Here is an 18,829-nt window from a genome sequence, read left to right as displayed (position 1 = left end):
CAGTGTCAGCATTTCGACTGACATAAATAAAAACAAGCCAATGCCCTTCAGTTGTAACTGCTAACTGTGCGGCTGTGCTGCAAGCTGAAGAACCACTGCTCCGTGGTACCAGGAAGCATGATCTGTGAGACACCATTCATACATGTAGGCAAAGCTTGACACAAGGCTGTCGGATTGGAGCCTGGTTGAGAACGTCACACTTTGGTGCCCGCCTGGTTCCCTTCAAGCTTTTCTAGTGAATTCAGCATGGTCCGTGCATACAGCCTTCATTCTCATTAAAAAGTAATTTGATTTTCTGGTCTAATGTCTTTTGTACTTTTTTTCTCTTCTATCTGCTGGCAGGAATTTGTGTCTTGGCTGTAGATCAGCTCCTGGCAGCTGATCAGCTGAATGTCCACATTATTGAGGCCAACCCAAAGTTAGAGGAAACTCTCTCTGCAACATTTGATATCAATCACATAAGCACTAGAACTGCAGAGTAAGAAATAACAGCAGCAGTTTGCCAGCTACGCTGTCTTCTTCCCTGTTCCTGCACAGGAATTTCTGTCCTGTCAAGCAAGATAGGAAGGAGTCATTTGGGTTCAAAAACACCTGGCAGACCTGTTAAAAACCCATAACCATGTGCCTACTCATCAAGCAATTCTGCTGAATTCACACAGATGCACTCAGCTAATGAACCACTGCTTCTTCCACATTCCCCACCTTTATGGAATTAAGCTGCAGTGAGTGGGGGAAAAGAGGAGGAGGTTTTGGAGTAGGTCTTTGGTTGGCTGAGAAAGCCTTAGTGTTTTGGTTAGAGCCAAACTTTCTTCAGAGAGTCTCCCCATCCTGGTGCCGGTGGATGTTATTTTATCGGTGGGATGATGCCTGCGTTCTGTCTGTTGCACATAGCGTGTTTTTTTTCAGCTCTGCAAAATTAGCTGGAATATTAGTAATGATGTTTTCAGCATCAGTCATTAGCTGTGTGCTGGTGCCGTGCAAATGACTTCTCTTCCCGTGTATCTCATTATTTTCATTTGGAACCTGAATGCAGCCAATCATTCCTAAAATAGCCGTAGGAAGCGCAATATAGAAACGTCTTTGTCTCGCTGCGGGGTTTTGGATTGCATAGCTGAGCCTGCCCTAGTGCAAGACCTGGAAACAGGCTGCTGTCTCATCTGGGTGACAGTCTGGATTGTCCTTTGCAAAAACCCTGCACGTGGTATCGCAAAGGCAGAGGATATTTCATGCAGAAGAAGAGAATGACTTTGCCTTGCTCTACCAATGAGCCGGAGAACAGATTAGAGGCTTTTCCTATCCGCAAGGAAGCTCATCCATCATGCTCCATTCAGGCAGTCATACTCAGTGGGCTTGTTCTCTCTTGCTACACTGAACCTTTTTCTCCACTGCTTTCCCAAAGAAGTAAAGCACATAATAACAGAGCTATTGCTTTTGTAACTTGTACTACAGGCATTTGTCAATGCTGCTTTGACTTCCTTTTCTATGCTGCTCTAATTCCCTCATGCTGTGCTAAGAAGCAGGTGTGAACAAATGTGTAAGGATGCTTGTATTCTTCAGTATGTGGGTGAATGTGTGTCAGGAGAAGAGAGTAGTGTATTTATGTAGTGCAGGGGCTCATCTCTGTCTAAATGTAATCCTTTTTTAACTTTTGCTGACCCACACCACCTCAATTTTAAGTTTGCCCTTGAAATTGCTTCAGATAGTTCATGTTTCCTCTCTGTAATAGACCCCCTAGTAATTAGAGTGATCTTGCACTGTTCTATTAATTACCGGAATTGTGATTTTTATATTCTGAGGTTAATTGATGATATCTACATATATCATTTTCCCTTAAAATAAATTGAATCACTGTAATTAACCTTATGTCCAGGTTTGCAGACAATACAATTTGTATCACTGGTATCGTGGAAGTAGGATTTTTCTTACGTGTCTGTTGGCTTCTTGCTTTGTCTTTTGTTTTCTTCATAACCCTGAAGTGGAATGAAGAGTGAAAAATGGTGATGTTGGCATATTGAGGTGATCCCTTTGCTCGAAAGACCTTCTTGAGGATAGGGTACTTTCTTGTATTAACTTGTCCATAAAGCTGTTTGGATTATATATGATGTAAAATTTGGGAATTTGTTGGGCACGAATCTAGGCAGAGCAAAGCTCAAGGTCTTCCACTTGCAGCTAGCAATTACGGGCAAACTGCAGGAACTGGATTATTGCAAGCATCATGCTCATCTCAGAGGAAAAGCAAACTACATAGATTTTCTGTCGCAGAGTCAGATTTATTCTACCCCGTTAAGGTTTCCAAAAATATCAGCAGGAAGCATTGAGCAACAAAGAGAAATAATGAAAGATAGAGGTCTATGAAATGTCTCCAAAGTTTTAATAAAAAAACTCCTTTCCTGTAATATCTGAGCCTTTTAAATGTGGTTGAATGTCTAGGAGAGTATGGACATACATGGATGGATGGATGGATGGATGGATGGATGTCTGAGGGAGAGAGAGATGTCTGGAGTAATGCTAAGAGACAATGTTCCCAGTTAATTTGTTTTCTTATCACATGGAGTCTTCTATTTCTTCCTCCTGCCTACTCATGCTTATCCATAGGCATTTTTAAAAATTCCCTCAGGGATTACATTTGTATTGGGGACATTTTTCATTTTTGCAGTAATCTATTTCATGTTCTTCTGCGAGGTGCATAGAAACCTGAGAAAACTGACTTCATAAAAAAATGGGGGCTAAAATTTTAAATGTCGACAACTATTTGCTTACTCACACTTTATATCCATGAGGGACAAACATGGCTTACCCTGATGAGATTGCTACAAGTCAGTCAGTACAAGTCAGCTTGCCTGACTGCCATGCATCTGCATGTCCTTGTGCTGAGCATCCTTCCCCAGAATACAATGCTGGAGTCTGGTCTGAGTTGTTCTGCTGCCATGACTTGGGTGTTGCTGTGTGGAACAAGCAGTGGGGTCTCCAAAGGTGGCTGTTGAGGTAAAGCACTTTTGGGGTATATGGTGTCCACAGCTAAAATAATTAATGTGTACGTGGTAATGTCTGTTCTTAGAGTTTGTGACATTATGGTAGATTTCATTCATGTATTTAGGGTAGGAGTGTAGTTTGATTTATGCCAAAGTTGATTGATGCCTTACTCAGATAAGACTTTCTGTTTCACTCAAGGTAAATGAAGCCAGGCTAATAAGTCAATTTTTGCATAAATGGGTTTAGGTCCAGAACAGGCCAAATTGTATGAAAGGTAAGCAGTGTGCTCTGATTACTTCACAGCTGACTTAAATGTGAGGATTTGCCTATCTACTGTTTCATCACCTCAAAAAGTAGACACTTTCATTTGAAACGAATGAGACAAGTTTCCTGAAGAATCCAGCCTGGGTTCATGCATTACATGCATGCTTGTTTCTTGCACTAACAAAAATGCGAAGGAGAATTCTTTCTGATTACACTGATCTTTAAACACAGTGGTATGTTGAATCGGATCCTAACTTTTTCTTAGAAGTTAACCTGCACCCTTGTATATTGATCCAATCTGGTACATGATATAAGAGGACTGGAAATTAAGTTTTTCGTCCTGATTAGAAGGTGAAATAGTGGCTGCAATCCATTTAAGTATGCACCAGCAAGTGAAAAGAAACAAAATGTTAAGTGTCTGAGGGAATCTGACCTGAAGAGGTAGCTGAGCTGTAGGGATTGTTTTAGGATTACTGTCTGATCCTAATGCTATGTTTACAGCAGGCATGTGGCAGCTGAGACAGTGTGTGCGGGGCTGTGTCGAACTTTTTAATCTGTGACAATTGTCAATATCGTTGTGAAAATATATCAGGCTTAATGTTTCATCTTTTGTTATCTAAAAGGAGAAGAAAACAAAGGGAGGACACATTTCTTTCCTGTTACAATTTTAGGTCACCTGCAGCTACATCATTTTTATTCCATCAATCAAAGGAGAGAATGGAAGGCCAGTTGACTGGCACTGATATTTCCCAGGCAAAGTGAGGGTTGGGGAGAGTAATGGTGTTGCTAGTAGTGTATCTGTTTTCTATTAAGCATGCTGAGATGAAACAGCAAAGTATATATTAGAAATGGCGTTCTCTCCTGTCAAAAGACAGCGATTGCTGCATTTAGCTCTTAAATCAATTCAGAATCTTGACAGAGGTTTGCTGAAGTCCCACAAATAATCAATAGGGCTATTTTTATCTCTTAAATGAGTGAGGCTTTTAAAAATAATAAAGACATCTTTGTAATGACCAACCAAGCTGTTCCAGAGTTAGGTCTGTTGCTGCTCTGTGTGGTTGGGGGTAGTGAGTGAAAGGGGTTATTTAGGCATTGCCTTTGTTCCATTCTGCAGGTTTATAACCCCAAAATAAAATTGCAAATGTTTCTGGCAGTCATCCTCCAGGCACAGATGGCTTTCCTCCCAGTTTTGGCAAGCCTGATCTCACTATAAAACTGAGCAATTATTAGAAAGTGAAATATTGCATGATATAATACCACTGCCACCACCATCAACATCTTGACAAATGGAGCGTTCATTGTTTTTGGTGCCATGTGGGAGCGCTAGTGTTACCCCTTCCTCCAAAACCTGTACCTTTGCTGCTGCTGGTGATGCACAGGCAGAAGGACGGAACAGAGCAGATGCTTTAGCAAGGAACGGTGGCCATTTTCTCATTTACGTTGGCTCTATATTTCAATGCAAATATCACTGAACAGGTGGCTGATGAGGCCCCTGTGGACTGTTTACAGTAAAGGTTACAACCAAAATCGATAGGCCTGAGATGCTTCTAATTCCATATGGGAGATGTTCATCTTCCATCTGACTGTTCCCTCTCTGAACAGCAGCATCCTATTAACGCTGCAGTCACCGGGGATGTCTCACTCGGGTCAGCAGAAGGTTTCTCCTGTTTAGGCCTCCATTTAGTCCTTACATTTTCTTTTTGCACTGTACTGGATCGAGCAGTAATGCTGATCTTGACGAGACAGGTTGCCAGCATTAAGCATGCTGAGTTTTGCCTACTGACTTGACACCTGCTACTGCCATTCGGCAGGCCGAAGCTCATCAGTGCTGCCTGGGGGTTGTCCAGATCTTTTCAGCTTATCGCTTACTGAAGCAGGAGGTAGTGATGTTACATATCATAGCTGACATTATTTTGTGTGAGGTATGGCCTTGTAAAGTTGCAAACAAGGAGAGAGGAAAGATCATAAGGATGCACAGTTCCACAAACCTGAACAAAATAAGCAAGTACCCCTGAAACTTGATTGAAAACTACTTCGTATTTTGGCCAAAGTCTTATTTTAGATGTGCATTTTTGCGGGTCTTAGCGGGAAGATCTGCATGGTCCGTGTATCTGTGTTTCATCAAACAAGTAATGAAGTTTGTATTATTCTTTGTAATGAAGGTAGTTGCTGTTGCTTACTATATGAGGCAATATCACTCTCATTGGTGTCTTTCCCTTGGGCCTAATCGTCACATCTGGCGTGCAGCCCACAGCAGCTGGGCAATGAGTAAGCAGTACTGATCCAATTAAAATGGTAGTAAAGTGTGTATAGCAGAGGGCACCCATGCATTCCTCTTATGGTCAGCAAGAACTTTTTGATACACACAAAAAAACTGAGAATGTGGACCTCATACATGTAATTTAGGGCCAACAGGAATGCTGGAGAGGTGTGGACTTCCTTTGAGCACTGCCTCCCTCCCCACACCAGCTTTTTGGGGCAACTCCTTGTTACCATGTGATTTGAAGCAGCACAGGTGATTACCCCAATGAATCCATGGACCAGCCTCTCTGGCATAATGGCCAGCTACCTGCAGTGCTATAGTGCTTTTTTGGCCACGTGAAATCAATGGCCAGCTGTAGAGACAACAGGAGCAGGACAGGAGAGGAAAGATGAATGATGGCTGCACCATTGGTTGCAAAAAGATGTTGGAGGTTTGTAGTGGTGATGGGCACAGAGCTGGCATTAAGTCTCTGTGGCCACCTGCAACACCATTTAGGTGACTGAGCAGCAATCATTAGAGAAAGGACAACATGAGCGAAAAGAGCTGGCCATCCCAGGCACTGCCCTGCCACGTGCCAATTCAGTTGTAACGTCTGGCACTTCACGCTGTGTCTTGCTGATAGCCACTTGTGTCTCCTCTCTCTTGAGCTCCCCAACCACCTGCTGAGCTTCTATTCACTCACATCTGTCTGATCCCCTCAGCAGCAGTCAGCCTGGGCATCCTGCATGATCCCTTCTGCTGCCAGGTGCGGCCACGTGAGGTGGCTAAGCAACAGCTAGCCCACCACCCAAGCAGTGCAGACAAAGGATGCTCTCCTGAACAGCTCTGCTGCACCGGCCTAACTTTCCTCGTTTTCTGGAAGCTGCAGTCTGCAGGTCGTACTCCTCTTTGTGTTGTTGTTGTTGTTGTATTATTCCTAATTCCTTTCTGTGACTTGCACAGAGCTCTTGTCTTTCACTTTCTAGGAACTGTGAATTTAAAGGGCTAAGTAGCGTCTTCCACTCAGAGATTTCCAAAGGCTAAGCCAAAAGAGATGAAGGATGCTTGCCAGCATCACATGGCAAATCTGTACCATAGCAGAGAACAGCAGTCAGGTCGGCCGACTGGTTTCTGCACTCTGTCTTCAGTGTGGCAAAGCATGTGCTGTATAGATCAATACGTGCTTTTTTATCTGTGGGTAGATGTATCCTGCCCTGCAAGTCTCTTCCGATGAGACGCTGAAGTAGGACTTGAGTTTCTGATTCACTTTCATGCCTTAAAGCTGTTACTGCCAGAGAATCTCAAATCTGTTTGTTACCTCTGTTATACAACCCAAATCAGTTTCTTCCTTCCTTCTTATGGTCTTCTTTTTTAAAGTTTTTTTTTTCCTTTTTTTTTCTCCTTGCCCCCTAGGGTAAGAAAATGATGGCTGTGGTGAGAAGGGCTGTTTGCTGAGTTTTTCCAGGGTCAGATCACCAAGGATGCTATTTTTTCTGGTCATGCATTTTTCCTTTTGCAGTCATTCAAATTCATCCGGCTTCAGTTTAATGGCTGAATTTGAATTGGTTGGGTTAAATGCTGTTCCTTCATAGTAGACTTACTCTCTTTTTGAGGAATAAGTTACTTCTACATATTTGTAGAAACAAAGGAATTCGTTTAAGGCAGTCATGGTTTTTCATGGCCATTAGGTTTTCTGGTCTTGCTTCATGCATAACACAGCCCATTGAATTTTGCCTGGTAATTCTCACATTAAGCTTAATAATTTGTGGATCGAAATGCAGCTGTTGTGTATGAACACAACCCATCATGGTATAAAGAAGGTTTGTAATAAATGAATATAACAAGGTCTGTCCGTTACTGAGCAAGCTTACTGTGCCATGGGAAAATTCTGACATTGTTACATACTTTGATTTTACTTGGAGTTACACTGGGGTTAGCTGGATCTACAGTGAGACCAAAGCAACAAGACAAGAGGTTTTCTAACATGGAAGAACCTCCCTTTTGATGGTTATTTATAGATGGGTTTACACAGTCATTGCTGTTGCAGTTGAATTTGTTCTCAAGATCAAATCTGGCCTTACAGTGTTATGGACTTTACCAGGAAGTCACCTCTTCCATTTAGAATTTTTCATCTGATTTGTGTAACCTTTCCAGAACTTAGAAGGTATAGATACAATAACCTGGTTCCAAGGGTATTACGGCAGCAGCCATGTAATCATTTCCTTAGCCAAGAAGCTATTCTGTATGCATTTCCACCCAGACTGTTGTTCACTAAATGCTATAAATATTAGGCAGCACAAAGCAGAGTTTGTCACGGTGGCTTCTTGTTGGCTCAGATAGCCATGGATAGCCACAGTGGAGGACACTTAGCAGAGAAAAATAAGACTCTTCTCTTTGATTTGGAATGATTGTTACTTTCCTGGCTTCAGAAACTCCTTCATGCCAGCACTGTGATTTTTACAAAATTAAATGCCTCTATTTCAAGCAGAAGGGAGGGGGTGGGGGCGTGGGGGTGTATGCATATGTGTATATGAATGTCAATATGGATATATGAACACAAGCTTTGAGTGAGTAAATATAATAGTAATTGCAGCTATGTTGCACTAGTACCTAAATGTCCTACTTATAGGTGGTTCACCTTTGGGCTGCAGTGTACAAACAGAAAAACTTATTTCAACTAGGAAGGCAGAAGTTTGGTTTCTATATATGTTAAGACATCACTATGGTTTATTTATACTTAATCATAAGATGACGAACAGGAGGGAAAACAAAAGTAACCAGAACAAGCACCAAAGTATCTTGCATAAAGTTATATTTGCATTGTTCTTAGGCATGCAAGAAGCGGATTAGTTGAGGGTTTTTTTGAAGCTTAAAAGAAATCTGATCTACCCCACCAAATCACAGTGGCTATAAGTCATTGCATTAGACATAGATTTTAAAACATGCTTTTAAACAGGGCTGGATTTTACAAACATGTCTGCTAATGAACAAACACCACAAAAACCCACTCTTCTTGTTAGCCTCCTTTAACATGTTTTTAACAGGGAGAACTAGAGTTCTCAGAGCCAGTTTTCTTTCTACCATCATGGCTTAGTGCAGGCCAGATTGAAATGCAGAGGTCTGCATTGATTTAAGATCTCTCCATTGATGTTTACAAAACTTTTATTTGGTGACAGTGCCTATACTTACTGGGCATCCCTGTCTAGCTACTTACACTTCATCAGACACTGTGTTCACAAGCTCTTTGATCGGAAAGTAGTTTCAGCACAGTTGCAAGTAGAACCTTTGCATTGCTCCCAGGAGCCCAACCATAGGTGAGTATTTGCTGAAAAGGAGATTTGTACTAAAAATTAGCATGACCTACTCAAATTAGCACTTTCCTGAAATTCCACTGAAATAGTACTGTGCTTCCCACCATTGTAGGTGCAGCAAAAGTAGTGTTGTGTTTGAATAATTACCTCCTAGTGGAAAGCTGCCTTTGGATGCAACTTGAGACCTACTCAGTATTACTTTATTGGCACAGACATTGATACAGATGTGTAGTCCACTTGAGTCGTTGTCAGATAAAAGTAGACATTTCACATTTACTTTATATGAATTTGAACAAACATGGTAACTCTAGAGCAACAGAGAATTATGCTTTTTCCTCTCTTCTCCTTCTTTTCTTCCCCAAAAGCTACCCTAAAGAATAAAAGATAATTTATTATACTTCAAAATGTACAGATCTAGTCTTTGTTACAAAGCAATATGTCAGTTCATTTGTCAGTTAATTTTTTTTTGCATAAAAGAAAACAGATCTGGTCCGATAACGTACATAAAATCACAAAGTGTGCTGAGCCCTGTTAATTTTCCTGGGAGCTGTCTCCCGTATATATTTATGTGGAGCAGTACATGTCTGAATGAGAAGTAGGGAATGATGGTGCAGAATCGCCCATGGGAAAAGTTTTTCAATCTCTAAAGTGGAGTGGCAGTGATATGTCTGCAGTGCCATAATGCTTTCCTCATAGCATACACACATAGTAAGATAGCGGGTGATGTGCTGATAGGGAGTAACAGAAAGCAGCTATTCTTACGCTCCAGAGTCTCACTGTGAGCCAAGTGGTTTGGATTGTCAGCCTGCAGACAGATACTGTGGATGAATAAGGTTTAAGTGGAAGAATTGGATTGCTTGATAAGTTTCTTCCCGTTGAACAGTTGCTCCTCATGTGCGTCTCAGAAAAGGCTTCTGCATTGGACCGCAATGATTTCAAGAAGGAAAGAATTTCATTTTATTTGTGTATTAAGATAAGGCTCTTTGTTTTGTTGCTTTGCATTGCACTTACAGGGGCAAAATTCTTAAAGCAGCAAAATTGCATTTAAAAAAATCATGTAGAGAGAAAGGAATCAACCCCTTTACTGCATATATCTCACTTTTAATTCAAACCTTTTGAGGGTAACTGTTTCCAAATATTATATTTACTTCTGCTGCTCAGATGTATTTGGGACAATCCTAAGAACCCCAAATGATGTTTTGCTGGGCACAGAAACAAATAGAAAGACATAGTTCCTGCCCCAGAGAGTTAACAGTCGAAATTTAAGAGGTGATTTAAGAGGCAAATGGAGGAAACAGGTAAAGACAGTGTCTGCAGGCAGACATAGCTGTGTCAGTAATCACACACAGCTATCCACCTGACCAGTGCTAGATGGAAATGCTTCTCTTGGGGCTTGTACAGAGTATCTTCTAGTATGAGTTCTCACATAAGGTATAATAGACAGTGGCTGCATTGTGTTGCATTTATTCTTGCTATTTTTATCCTTTGCAATCCATCTTGACACATTTTTCAGTTAAGATGTCAGTCATTGCCTTACATTAAATTTTGTTTTTTCTAGTCTCAGTCTCACAGTTATTTTGTTATTAGAAATACAGAATCAGCCAAGTTTCTGATTTGCACATTGAATAATAATAGACAGAGTATAATAAATCATTAGTCCTTATGCACTGTATCGCCCTGTAACAGAGTCCCTATTCCAATCCAGTTATAGGAGCTGAAATTTTATTTGAAAGTAAATATCTGATAAGGCAAATTAATTATTATGACATTTTTCAGATGGGTAAAAGATGAATAATGAGCTGTGTCTGTGAAATCACAAATGAAAATGCAACACTCAAGACTTGTTAATGCTTTTTTTGGCATGGAGAAAGGAGACATAGGTATCTAATATTAAATAGTGTTGCAGAAGAGCAAGTTAGCACTTTGTTTGCCAAATTAAGTTTCAAAGTCTATGTAGGTTATGAAGTTTGACTTTTTGCCCATAAATCTTAAATGACTGACAGACTACTGTTCAAAAGAAATCTTTGGCAGGTGGCATCAAAGGTTTGAAACTCTGTAAGGGATGAAAAGAAAACCCCACTTTTACACTGATTTCTCCTGCAGATCAACGTCTGTGTGAAATTTGCCTGGGAATTATGAGCTATTTACTGTATTATGTGTTGTTTTCTTTCACTGTATCTGAAGGCCCCTGTGGTTCCTTTTATCTTCAAGATTTAGGGTATTTTTTGTACATGAAATGTGAATGAGTGAATGCGTCAGTGGAACACAGGGACAAAATGCTGGGTTTAGACAGTTCTGTTCTCCCTTATTTTATCACAAGTTGGAGTATTGGTTTTATGGCACCTAAATTTATGAGTACATATTTTTATGGTAAAGCCCAATGACATGTTCTGCATGCTCCATCAAGCTCTCTCAGTGTTTCTTCACTTGATTCACAACTCTGCAGGGTATGAATCAGTCCTGTAGTATAACCCTTAATCTCTTTTTAACCAGAATAATGTAGCATGGATTTTTTTATTTATGGTGTGTGTCATGGTGTCATCATCTAATTATGTAAACCAAGGAAGGGGAAAGCGAAATATTTCCTGAAAAACTCTTTGTCAGCCATTGATCAGTGCAGGAGATGAAGTTTCTTTGCTGTGTATAAGCAGCTGAGGCAGAAAATTCTTCATAACTCTGTCCTGGTTTCAGTCAGGATGGAGTTAACTTCTTTAGCAGCGGATGGAATGCTGTGTTTGGGTGTTAAAATGAAAGCAGTGCTGATAACACCCTGATGTTTTTAGTTGTTGTCAGACAGTCAAGGACTTTTTCAGTTCATCGTATTTCCCTATTAATGAGAAAGGAGGGGACGAAGCCAGGACAGGTGACCCAAACTGGCCAAAGAGAGTATTCCATGCCAATTACGTCATGCTCAGTATAAAGGGGGGCTGATGGGAGGAGGAGCAGGTGACTCCAGGACACACGGTTTTTGGGGGACAGTTGGGTTCCAGGACGGCTCTGGGTGGCACGGCCTGAGTTGTGTGTTTGGTGAGAAACTGCATCGTGTATCAACAGCTTCATATATTTTTGCTCTAAAGTTCTGTCAGCATTGTTACATTGTATCTTTCTGCTACTTTAGTAAACTATCCTTATCCCAACCCATGGGCCTTTTGGTTTCTTGGTTTTGGGGTTGTTATTTGCCCCTTCCTTTTCCCTTCCCTTGCCTCACCCCCCCCCCCCCCCCCCCCCCTTCCCCTGCTCTTTTCCTTTAAGGAGCAGGCAGCTGCGTGGATCTCGGCTCTCAGCCGGGGTGAAACCACAACAAACTCCCAAATAATTAAGTCCATCGTCAAACCAGATGTGGCACTGCTGGGGCATGGGCTAAATGGCAACTGGCTGGGTAGGGCAGCTTCTGCTTAGAAACATGAGAGGCTTGAGGAGAAGTAAAGTTCCTTCTATTTCCCATTCACTTGTAGCTTTCTGTGTGCAATGGTTAAAAATGAATTGACAGAAGGTGCTTAAGCCCTTGTTTGTCTTCTACAGGGTGAAGTGCACAAGTGAAGCCTCCCAGCTGAACTACTATGAGGTCAGAAGCCTTGCTGCTATATTTCATACTGCTACACTTTGCTGGGGCTGGTTTCCCAGAAGATTCCGAGCCAATCAGTATTTCGCATGGCAACTGTAAGTATAAAGGTCCAGAGAACTTCATTTGGTAAAAACTGATCAAGGGACTTGAAATAAACAGTATTTTGTCACGCTTACAATGAATGAATTTGCTTTCCTTGATGTCTCCCAGATCAGCCAGGTTATGTTCTCAGGCACTAATACAGGAACACAACCTTTTTTTGTTGACTTATGACTGCTGGGTGGTAAACTGATCTTCCAAAACCATAGCCTTCCTCCTTCTCAAATTGTGACAATTCAGTAGCATAATCAAACCAAATATTTTGCTCCACCCAGCAGAAAAGGAAGGAAGTTTTCTTCGCCCCGTCAAAGTGTTCCTCACCTGACTTATGAAAATGTGGTTCTGGATAACCAGTGAAAACCTTCAGAGTATCAGGCAGAGCACATTAAAGTACTGAGCTCTGAAAACATAATTTGCTAATCTCATAGAAATAATTGAACTTACTTCTTTAAGTTCTACTGGATTCCGCTTTAGCTTTAGGCATTATTTGCTAGGCTGGAAATGGAGCTAAAATCAAGACAAAGAATCTTTTGTAACATAACCTCTTTTCTTTCTTACCAGTAATTGGCAAACTGTCCAAAATCTTGGGTAACATAGACAGCTGCAAGATTTGCTGCCTAAACAGGTGAAGAGCTTTCTGTGCATTTCACCATGGAACTCAGCTTAGCATAACTGATTCTTTCACATTTACCTCAGTTTGATTACCGTTACTGCAAAGAAAAGTCTTCTGAAATCCCAAAGGTTCAGCTATTTAAACAGAAGTCTTCAGTGCCTGGGTCTGTAAAAGTATGCTAAGGAGTAGCGAGTCAGCAATGAGTAGCCTTGTGTTTAAATCTGCTTTGGGTCAGGAATTTAAATTTAATCTCTTGATTGTCCTTGCTTGATGTGCTTTAGTGTGGCCTTGGCACCCGTAAACTTGTCTGTTTTGGGTAAGACCAAGCTGAAAGACAGACTCCAGGGGTGCACTTGATGTGCTACAAATGCTAATAGGCATCTGGGATACAAGAACAGGGTAGAACTGCTCTGAAGCAAGCCCTGCTGACATGTCTAGCGTGAACACTACATCTTCATCTAATCACCCTTGCTAATGCAGAAATAACCTGTCTTTATCCTTTGGGACAAATAGAACATGGGTTAACTTTTTCCTCTGCAGCATTGCATGCTGAAATCCATATAGATGTACAAACCCCCAACTCACGTTAGATCTGTGGGTTACAGAGGAAACAGTCATCCTGGGCAGTGAACAGCTTGACAGCTAAAGTTGGCATTTTGTGTGTAGGACTCAGAAGGATTGAGCTTTTGAACATAAACCTTGCCTGGGTTATCTTAATATGTTTCTACAAGAGTTCCTCAGTGTCTGATTTGTGGGAAAGTTCCTGTTTCTATACAGTTTTATCACCAGGTTTCCTGATGCATGGGACTCTCAAGTGCTTTGCTGACGCCATGGTGTGAATCAATATTTTGACCAAGCTAAACAGAAAATATTTTTAGAGGACAATAGCTGAAAACACTACAGCAGTAGCTGAGTTTCTGAAGAAATAAGACTCCCTCAAACAGCTCCAGGGTAGCATACTGATGGTGAAAAGCCTCAGGCATAGCATGTTACTATTCAGGGCTGTATAACATGCACATGCATCAGTTCTGCTCATCAGAGCTTTATCCAGAGTTCTCCTAACCATCATTTTGTTTACTTAACCAACTCACTAGTTTGTGCATCTGGATATCATGATTGTGTATAGATATGAAATCTAACAATGTGGCCCTTGGTCAGAGGTGTTCACAGCTGTTACAGGTTGTATACAAAAAAACCAGCTGGGGTGCAGCAGCACACCCTGTGTATGCTGAGGTCTCACCAAAATAACTGTAGGAGTAGAGTGAATAAATGCTCTTGCTGGCTGGTAGACTGTGGATGGGGGAAAGCTGACAGTAGCATAAGCTCCGTACAGGGCTTCTAGTCAGTACTGTTGTCCAGCTGCCAGAAGAACTAGAGTATCAGACTGGTTGCCAAAATCATATGCAGTGACTTTCATTTCATAAAGTTCAAGTGGTGTTTTCCCACCGTTTCTCAGAAATCCCAACAGCTGTCCTACGATGGCAGTCCATTCCTGTAGGAAACCCAGGGAGCTGGCAGTCTGAACCAAGGAGAGCCAAGTCTTTTGCTTTAACCACTACCAGACCAGGCACTGTGGTGATTGATGGGCCACTGTGAAACAGCTTTGTCCTGCTAGACACACTTTGGCAGCCAGGAGCAAGCTTTTAAGCTCTGCAAGCAGTGAAAGAAAAACTGTGAGAAAGTGCTGTGTACCTATGTGCCAAGAGCTCCAGAACAGCTTTACACTCTAAAAGGCTTACAATTTTTGTCTTCTACAAGGGTGATGACTTTCTTCTTTGCAGCTGCAAAGACTGTGACCTCGAAGAACTCTCCAGCCCTCAGTGTGCATGCCTTCCAACCCCAGGGTGTACTGCTGGGGCATAACAGAAACCATGGGTTCTGTCCGTAGCATGGTTTCAGTCTGTGATTCTCTTTTGACCCTTGTTGTTTGGGTTTTGTTTGTTTTTTGTTTTTTTTTTTTCTTCCTGCAGATACAAGACAGTATCCGGTGTTTGTGGGTCACAAACCAGGGCGGAACACCACACAGAGGCACCGGCTGGACATCCAGCTGGTCATGGTCATGAACAGGACCCTCTACGTTGCTGCTAGGTCAGTAGTTCCCTGCTTCGACACTCCTCCCTTGCTGCTTTTAGAGAAGGAAAGAGAAGACGAGGGATATTCTGAGTTATTTTCTGCTGGACACATCATTTTCAGGATTTTCTCACACTCAGAGAGAGCTTTGCAGTGTGTTAGTAAGGCATACTGGGAACCTTGTTGATCGGAAAACTAAGTTTCAGTTTTGTGAGGTGCTGAAACAGTCCTTTTAGGACCACACACCTCCGCCTGCCTATGAGTCCTGAAGGAGGGAATTTGCCAAGGAAATTGTTCAGCCCCATGGAAGAAAGAGAGTCTGTCCTCATCCTGCAATTTTGTTTGTGCACACCAGTAATGACGTGTTTCAGAGAATGACTTCTGCTGGTGCAGAAATGTGTGTTCAGATAAGAGTTATTAACTGTAACTGTTGCTGTTTTAGGCATGTTTTTAATATCTTAAGACAAAAAGAAGGAAACACTTTTGCTCTTGTTCTTTTGTTATACTCAGCAAGGTTAGTTAAAATTGGTGTCTGGATTTATTATTTTTCCTTGAGAGCTGTGCTGTGGAGATACAAGCACATGCCTTTTTATAAAAGCTGCATATAGAGCCACCCGTTCAGTTTGCACAGCTCAGCATGGCACCATCAGCTTCAGTGGAGCTACACTGATTTATACAGCTGCCAACCTGGCACGGGTCACATATTAAAACTTCCTCTCCCTGCCTGTTGTTAGCAAAGGAGATTGATGATCTTAGAGTCAGAATTACCTGTCAGAGGCAGGATAAATGCAAGAAGGGTGTCCTGATTAGCAAGAGTGGGTAGTCCATTTTAGGAGCTCTTGGACCCGTATCCTGTTTGGGACCTCACCACAAGCTTCCCTTATGGTAGCAGCTTGTTTTCTAGTGGTTTTCTGGTCCTTCTCCTCCATTGGAGAAATATACACCCTTCTGTGTGTGTCACAGAGAGCCAGGTTGTTGCTGCAGATGGGAGAAGTGGTGGGTGGGATGGGCAGGAGGAGAGAGGCAACAGCTGCTGAGCAGGCAGCCACTCACCACCAGCCTTGTCCTCAAAGCCCTTGGCAGCCTCTGGGAGCTGCCTGGCTTACTTCTCAAACTGCCACTCCCCATCTTCTGGGTGGTCGGATGTGTCCTGTGGTGGAGATCTGCCAGTTGATCTCCCTCAACACCAAGTAATGTGTTGTGTTACGCCAGCCAAGTCCCTTAGCACCATTTTTCCACAGCCATGTCCCTGGCTGCAGGAAGACCCCGCTTCTACCTGATGACCTCCTCAGGCATCGCAGCTTTACCAGCTAAGCACAGCTTCTCTGGGCTTCTCACATACATCAGTTCGTACAGGATCAGGGCAGCAGAGCTCTGGGTTCTTGTTCATGCCAAGTCAAGGCCAGGCAAAGAGCCTGCATCCTTCCATGGGGAGCTGCAGCAGCGTTGGTTGTAGGACAGAAAGAGTGGGCAGCCCCACAGCAAGGCCTTCCTGCGCTTTGCCTGAGCTCAGGGCTTAGTATTTTTGCTGCATTTAGTGTGGTAATGAGTGAGGCGGGGAAACGGGCTGAAGGGGCTTGAAAGGTGGTGGCAGGATTTCCTCCTTTTCATGGCTGAGTAGCCTTTGCTTTCCTTGTTTGTTTTCCTTTAAATTAGGAAATCATTTGCAGTGAGAAGGTGGTAAATCCGCTTTGTGGATTTTGCTCAGCTGTATTCATAGTTTGTTCCCAGACTGAGACTGACGCAATTAGACTGTCGCAGTGCCCAAGCAACTGGTATTACAGCAGGAAAACCAGGCAAAACATTTTGGGATATGAAACCACCGTGTGAAAAAATTATATAAAGAATGCTAATATTTTGGGTATAGTATATGTACTGATATGTGAACATGCATTCTTACATGTTGTGTGAATATCTATTTGTACAAAACAGCTGACTCCTAGGGTATAGTGACCTACAAAAAAGACTAAAAGCCCATTCTGGTTGTTACTTACACAAGCCCAAAAAATCTTCTTAGTTTTTTTCTCTACAGTAATTCAAAAACTCTTTGACATATTCTTTTCCCCCTCCACATGCTACTGAATAAAATCCCTGCTGGGCTGAGAAGCCTATGTGATGGAAGTTAAAATTCAAAGGTCATTTTTATCTGTAAGTAATAAACTTCAGAAAATGAGTCATCCTTTGACAAGTAGTGTGAATGGAAGTTTGCAGCTGCAATGCTTCATCTCCTTTAGATGTAGTAGTAAATCTAGAGATTGAAGCAAGTGTGTACACAGTCAAAGGTGTTTCTCAGAGAGTTCTGTATCAAGATTCATCAAAACCTTTAATACAAATCCCTTAACTGTCATATCAGATGCTGCTTTCATGATGTTTCTTTAAGACATTGAAATATACTTTTGCTAAGTTTACGTTTGCACTCAGTTATCTGAAAAGCAATCAAGAATGATTAAACATTGAGAGTTTTTATTTTGGGGTTGTTTGGTTTTGTTTGGGGTTTTTTTTTGTTGTTTGTTTGCTTCTTTTATAAAATCCAGCATTTACTTTGCAGACAGTTTCCCCGTGCGGGAGAGGACTAACTCACATTTGAGAACTGCTGACAGTTTATTACTGAGTGACTGGAGTAGGACAAAATTCCTGCCTGTCAGTTGGTGGTTTTGTCATGCAGGATATGTGACTCCTGTATTAGCTATTGCCAAGCAAAATTTTGTGTCTCTGCCTTTATTTCCTATCATCAGTCACAGCTACCCAGCCAGTGTAAATCACAATACCTCATCCGAAGGCCGTGAAGCCACGCAGTACGAATGTATCTGGCTTGCGAAAGACGGGCTCTGTTTTGTCTCTGTCTCGTGGGAAGAGTACTCCCTCGCTGCCTCTCTCGCACTCACCCACACCGGTGCAACACACCCCCTTTTCCTAAGTTTGCCATGTCTCCTCCTCCCATTGTCTTGTGCAGTGGCGGCAGCTTTTGTTCCCATTATCTGTCAGCCCTGGTGTGTATGTACAAAACTGCGTATGGAGCCCGCGAAGCATCAGGGGATGGCTCCCACCTCAGTCGCCCTTACATGTTTCCAGTGATGCGCTGAGCGGCCAAGGGTCACGCTCAGCCGGTGGCGTTATTTAAATTCCTTTCCTCCGCAAGATTACGCCATGGCAACGAAACCCGCTTCTGCTGACTGGAGGTGGGAAAAACGGAAGCTCTAGGATTAAGTCAATTTGTGTTAGAATAACTTAATTAGCAGCGAGCTGTACACATACCACAGCTAGTGGGTAGTAGGAATTGGGCGGCAGTGGGAAAAGGAGGGCATGGACAATCCCACATTGTCTGTGGTTAGCGAGCCCTTCCCTGAATTTGACAGCTCTTTCGCTCTGCTGACATTGTCAGCCACTACGGCATGAGAAAATGATATGTAATTTGCCTGCTGCTAACCCTCTTTCAGATGATCCCATAACTTAGCATCTGAGTTTTCTTTGAACTGTTTTGTGAACCAGAAAGTAAGTCCCCTGAAAGCTGTTTTATTGAGCATGGAGCTAAATAACACAAGCGTCTTTCTGAATACCACTACTGTATTTTATAATTGTCTCATTTAAAAAGAGGAAAAAAAAATCATAACCACTAGAAAGTAAGACTGATGATTAAAATCAAGAGCTGTGCTGGAAGAAGGTTTTTAGAGTTCCAGCCGCACCTAATTTGC

At 42.2% G+C, this 18,829-nt stretch overlaps 1 protein-coding gene across 2 annotated transcripts in view; it reads left to right on the top strand.

The window, feature by feature from the left end:
* Nucleotides 1-12,350: 12,350 nt before the first annotated feature.
* SEMA6A (semaphorin 6A) overlaps nucleotides 12,351-18,829 on the top strand; it is a gene marked incomplete at both ends in the record, with an annotated part of 61,696 nt that continues 55,217 nt past the window's right edge. For both annotated transcript variants that reach the window (XM_084278033.1, XM_084278032.1), the window contains 2 exons: nucleotides 12,351-12,450; nucleotides 15,038-15,155. In XM_084278033.1, the coding sequence (XP_084134159.1) occupies nucleotides 12,351-12,450; nucleotides 15,038-15,155 (218 nt within the window). The remainder of the gene's footprint in view (nucleotides 12,451-15,037; nucleotides 15,156-18,829) is intronic.

The sequence above is a fragment of the Gallinula chloropus genome (assembly GCF_964237585.1).
Source record: "Gallinula chloropus genome assembly, chromosome: Z".
Lineage (NCBI taxonomy): Eukaryota > Metazoa > Chordata > Aves > Gruiformes > Rallidae > Gallinula > Gallinula chloropus.
This window is presented reverse-complemented; position numbering and strand designations above follow the sequence as displayed.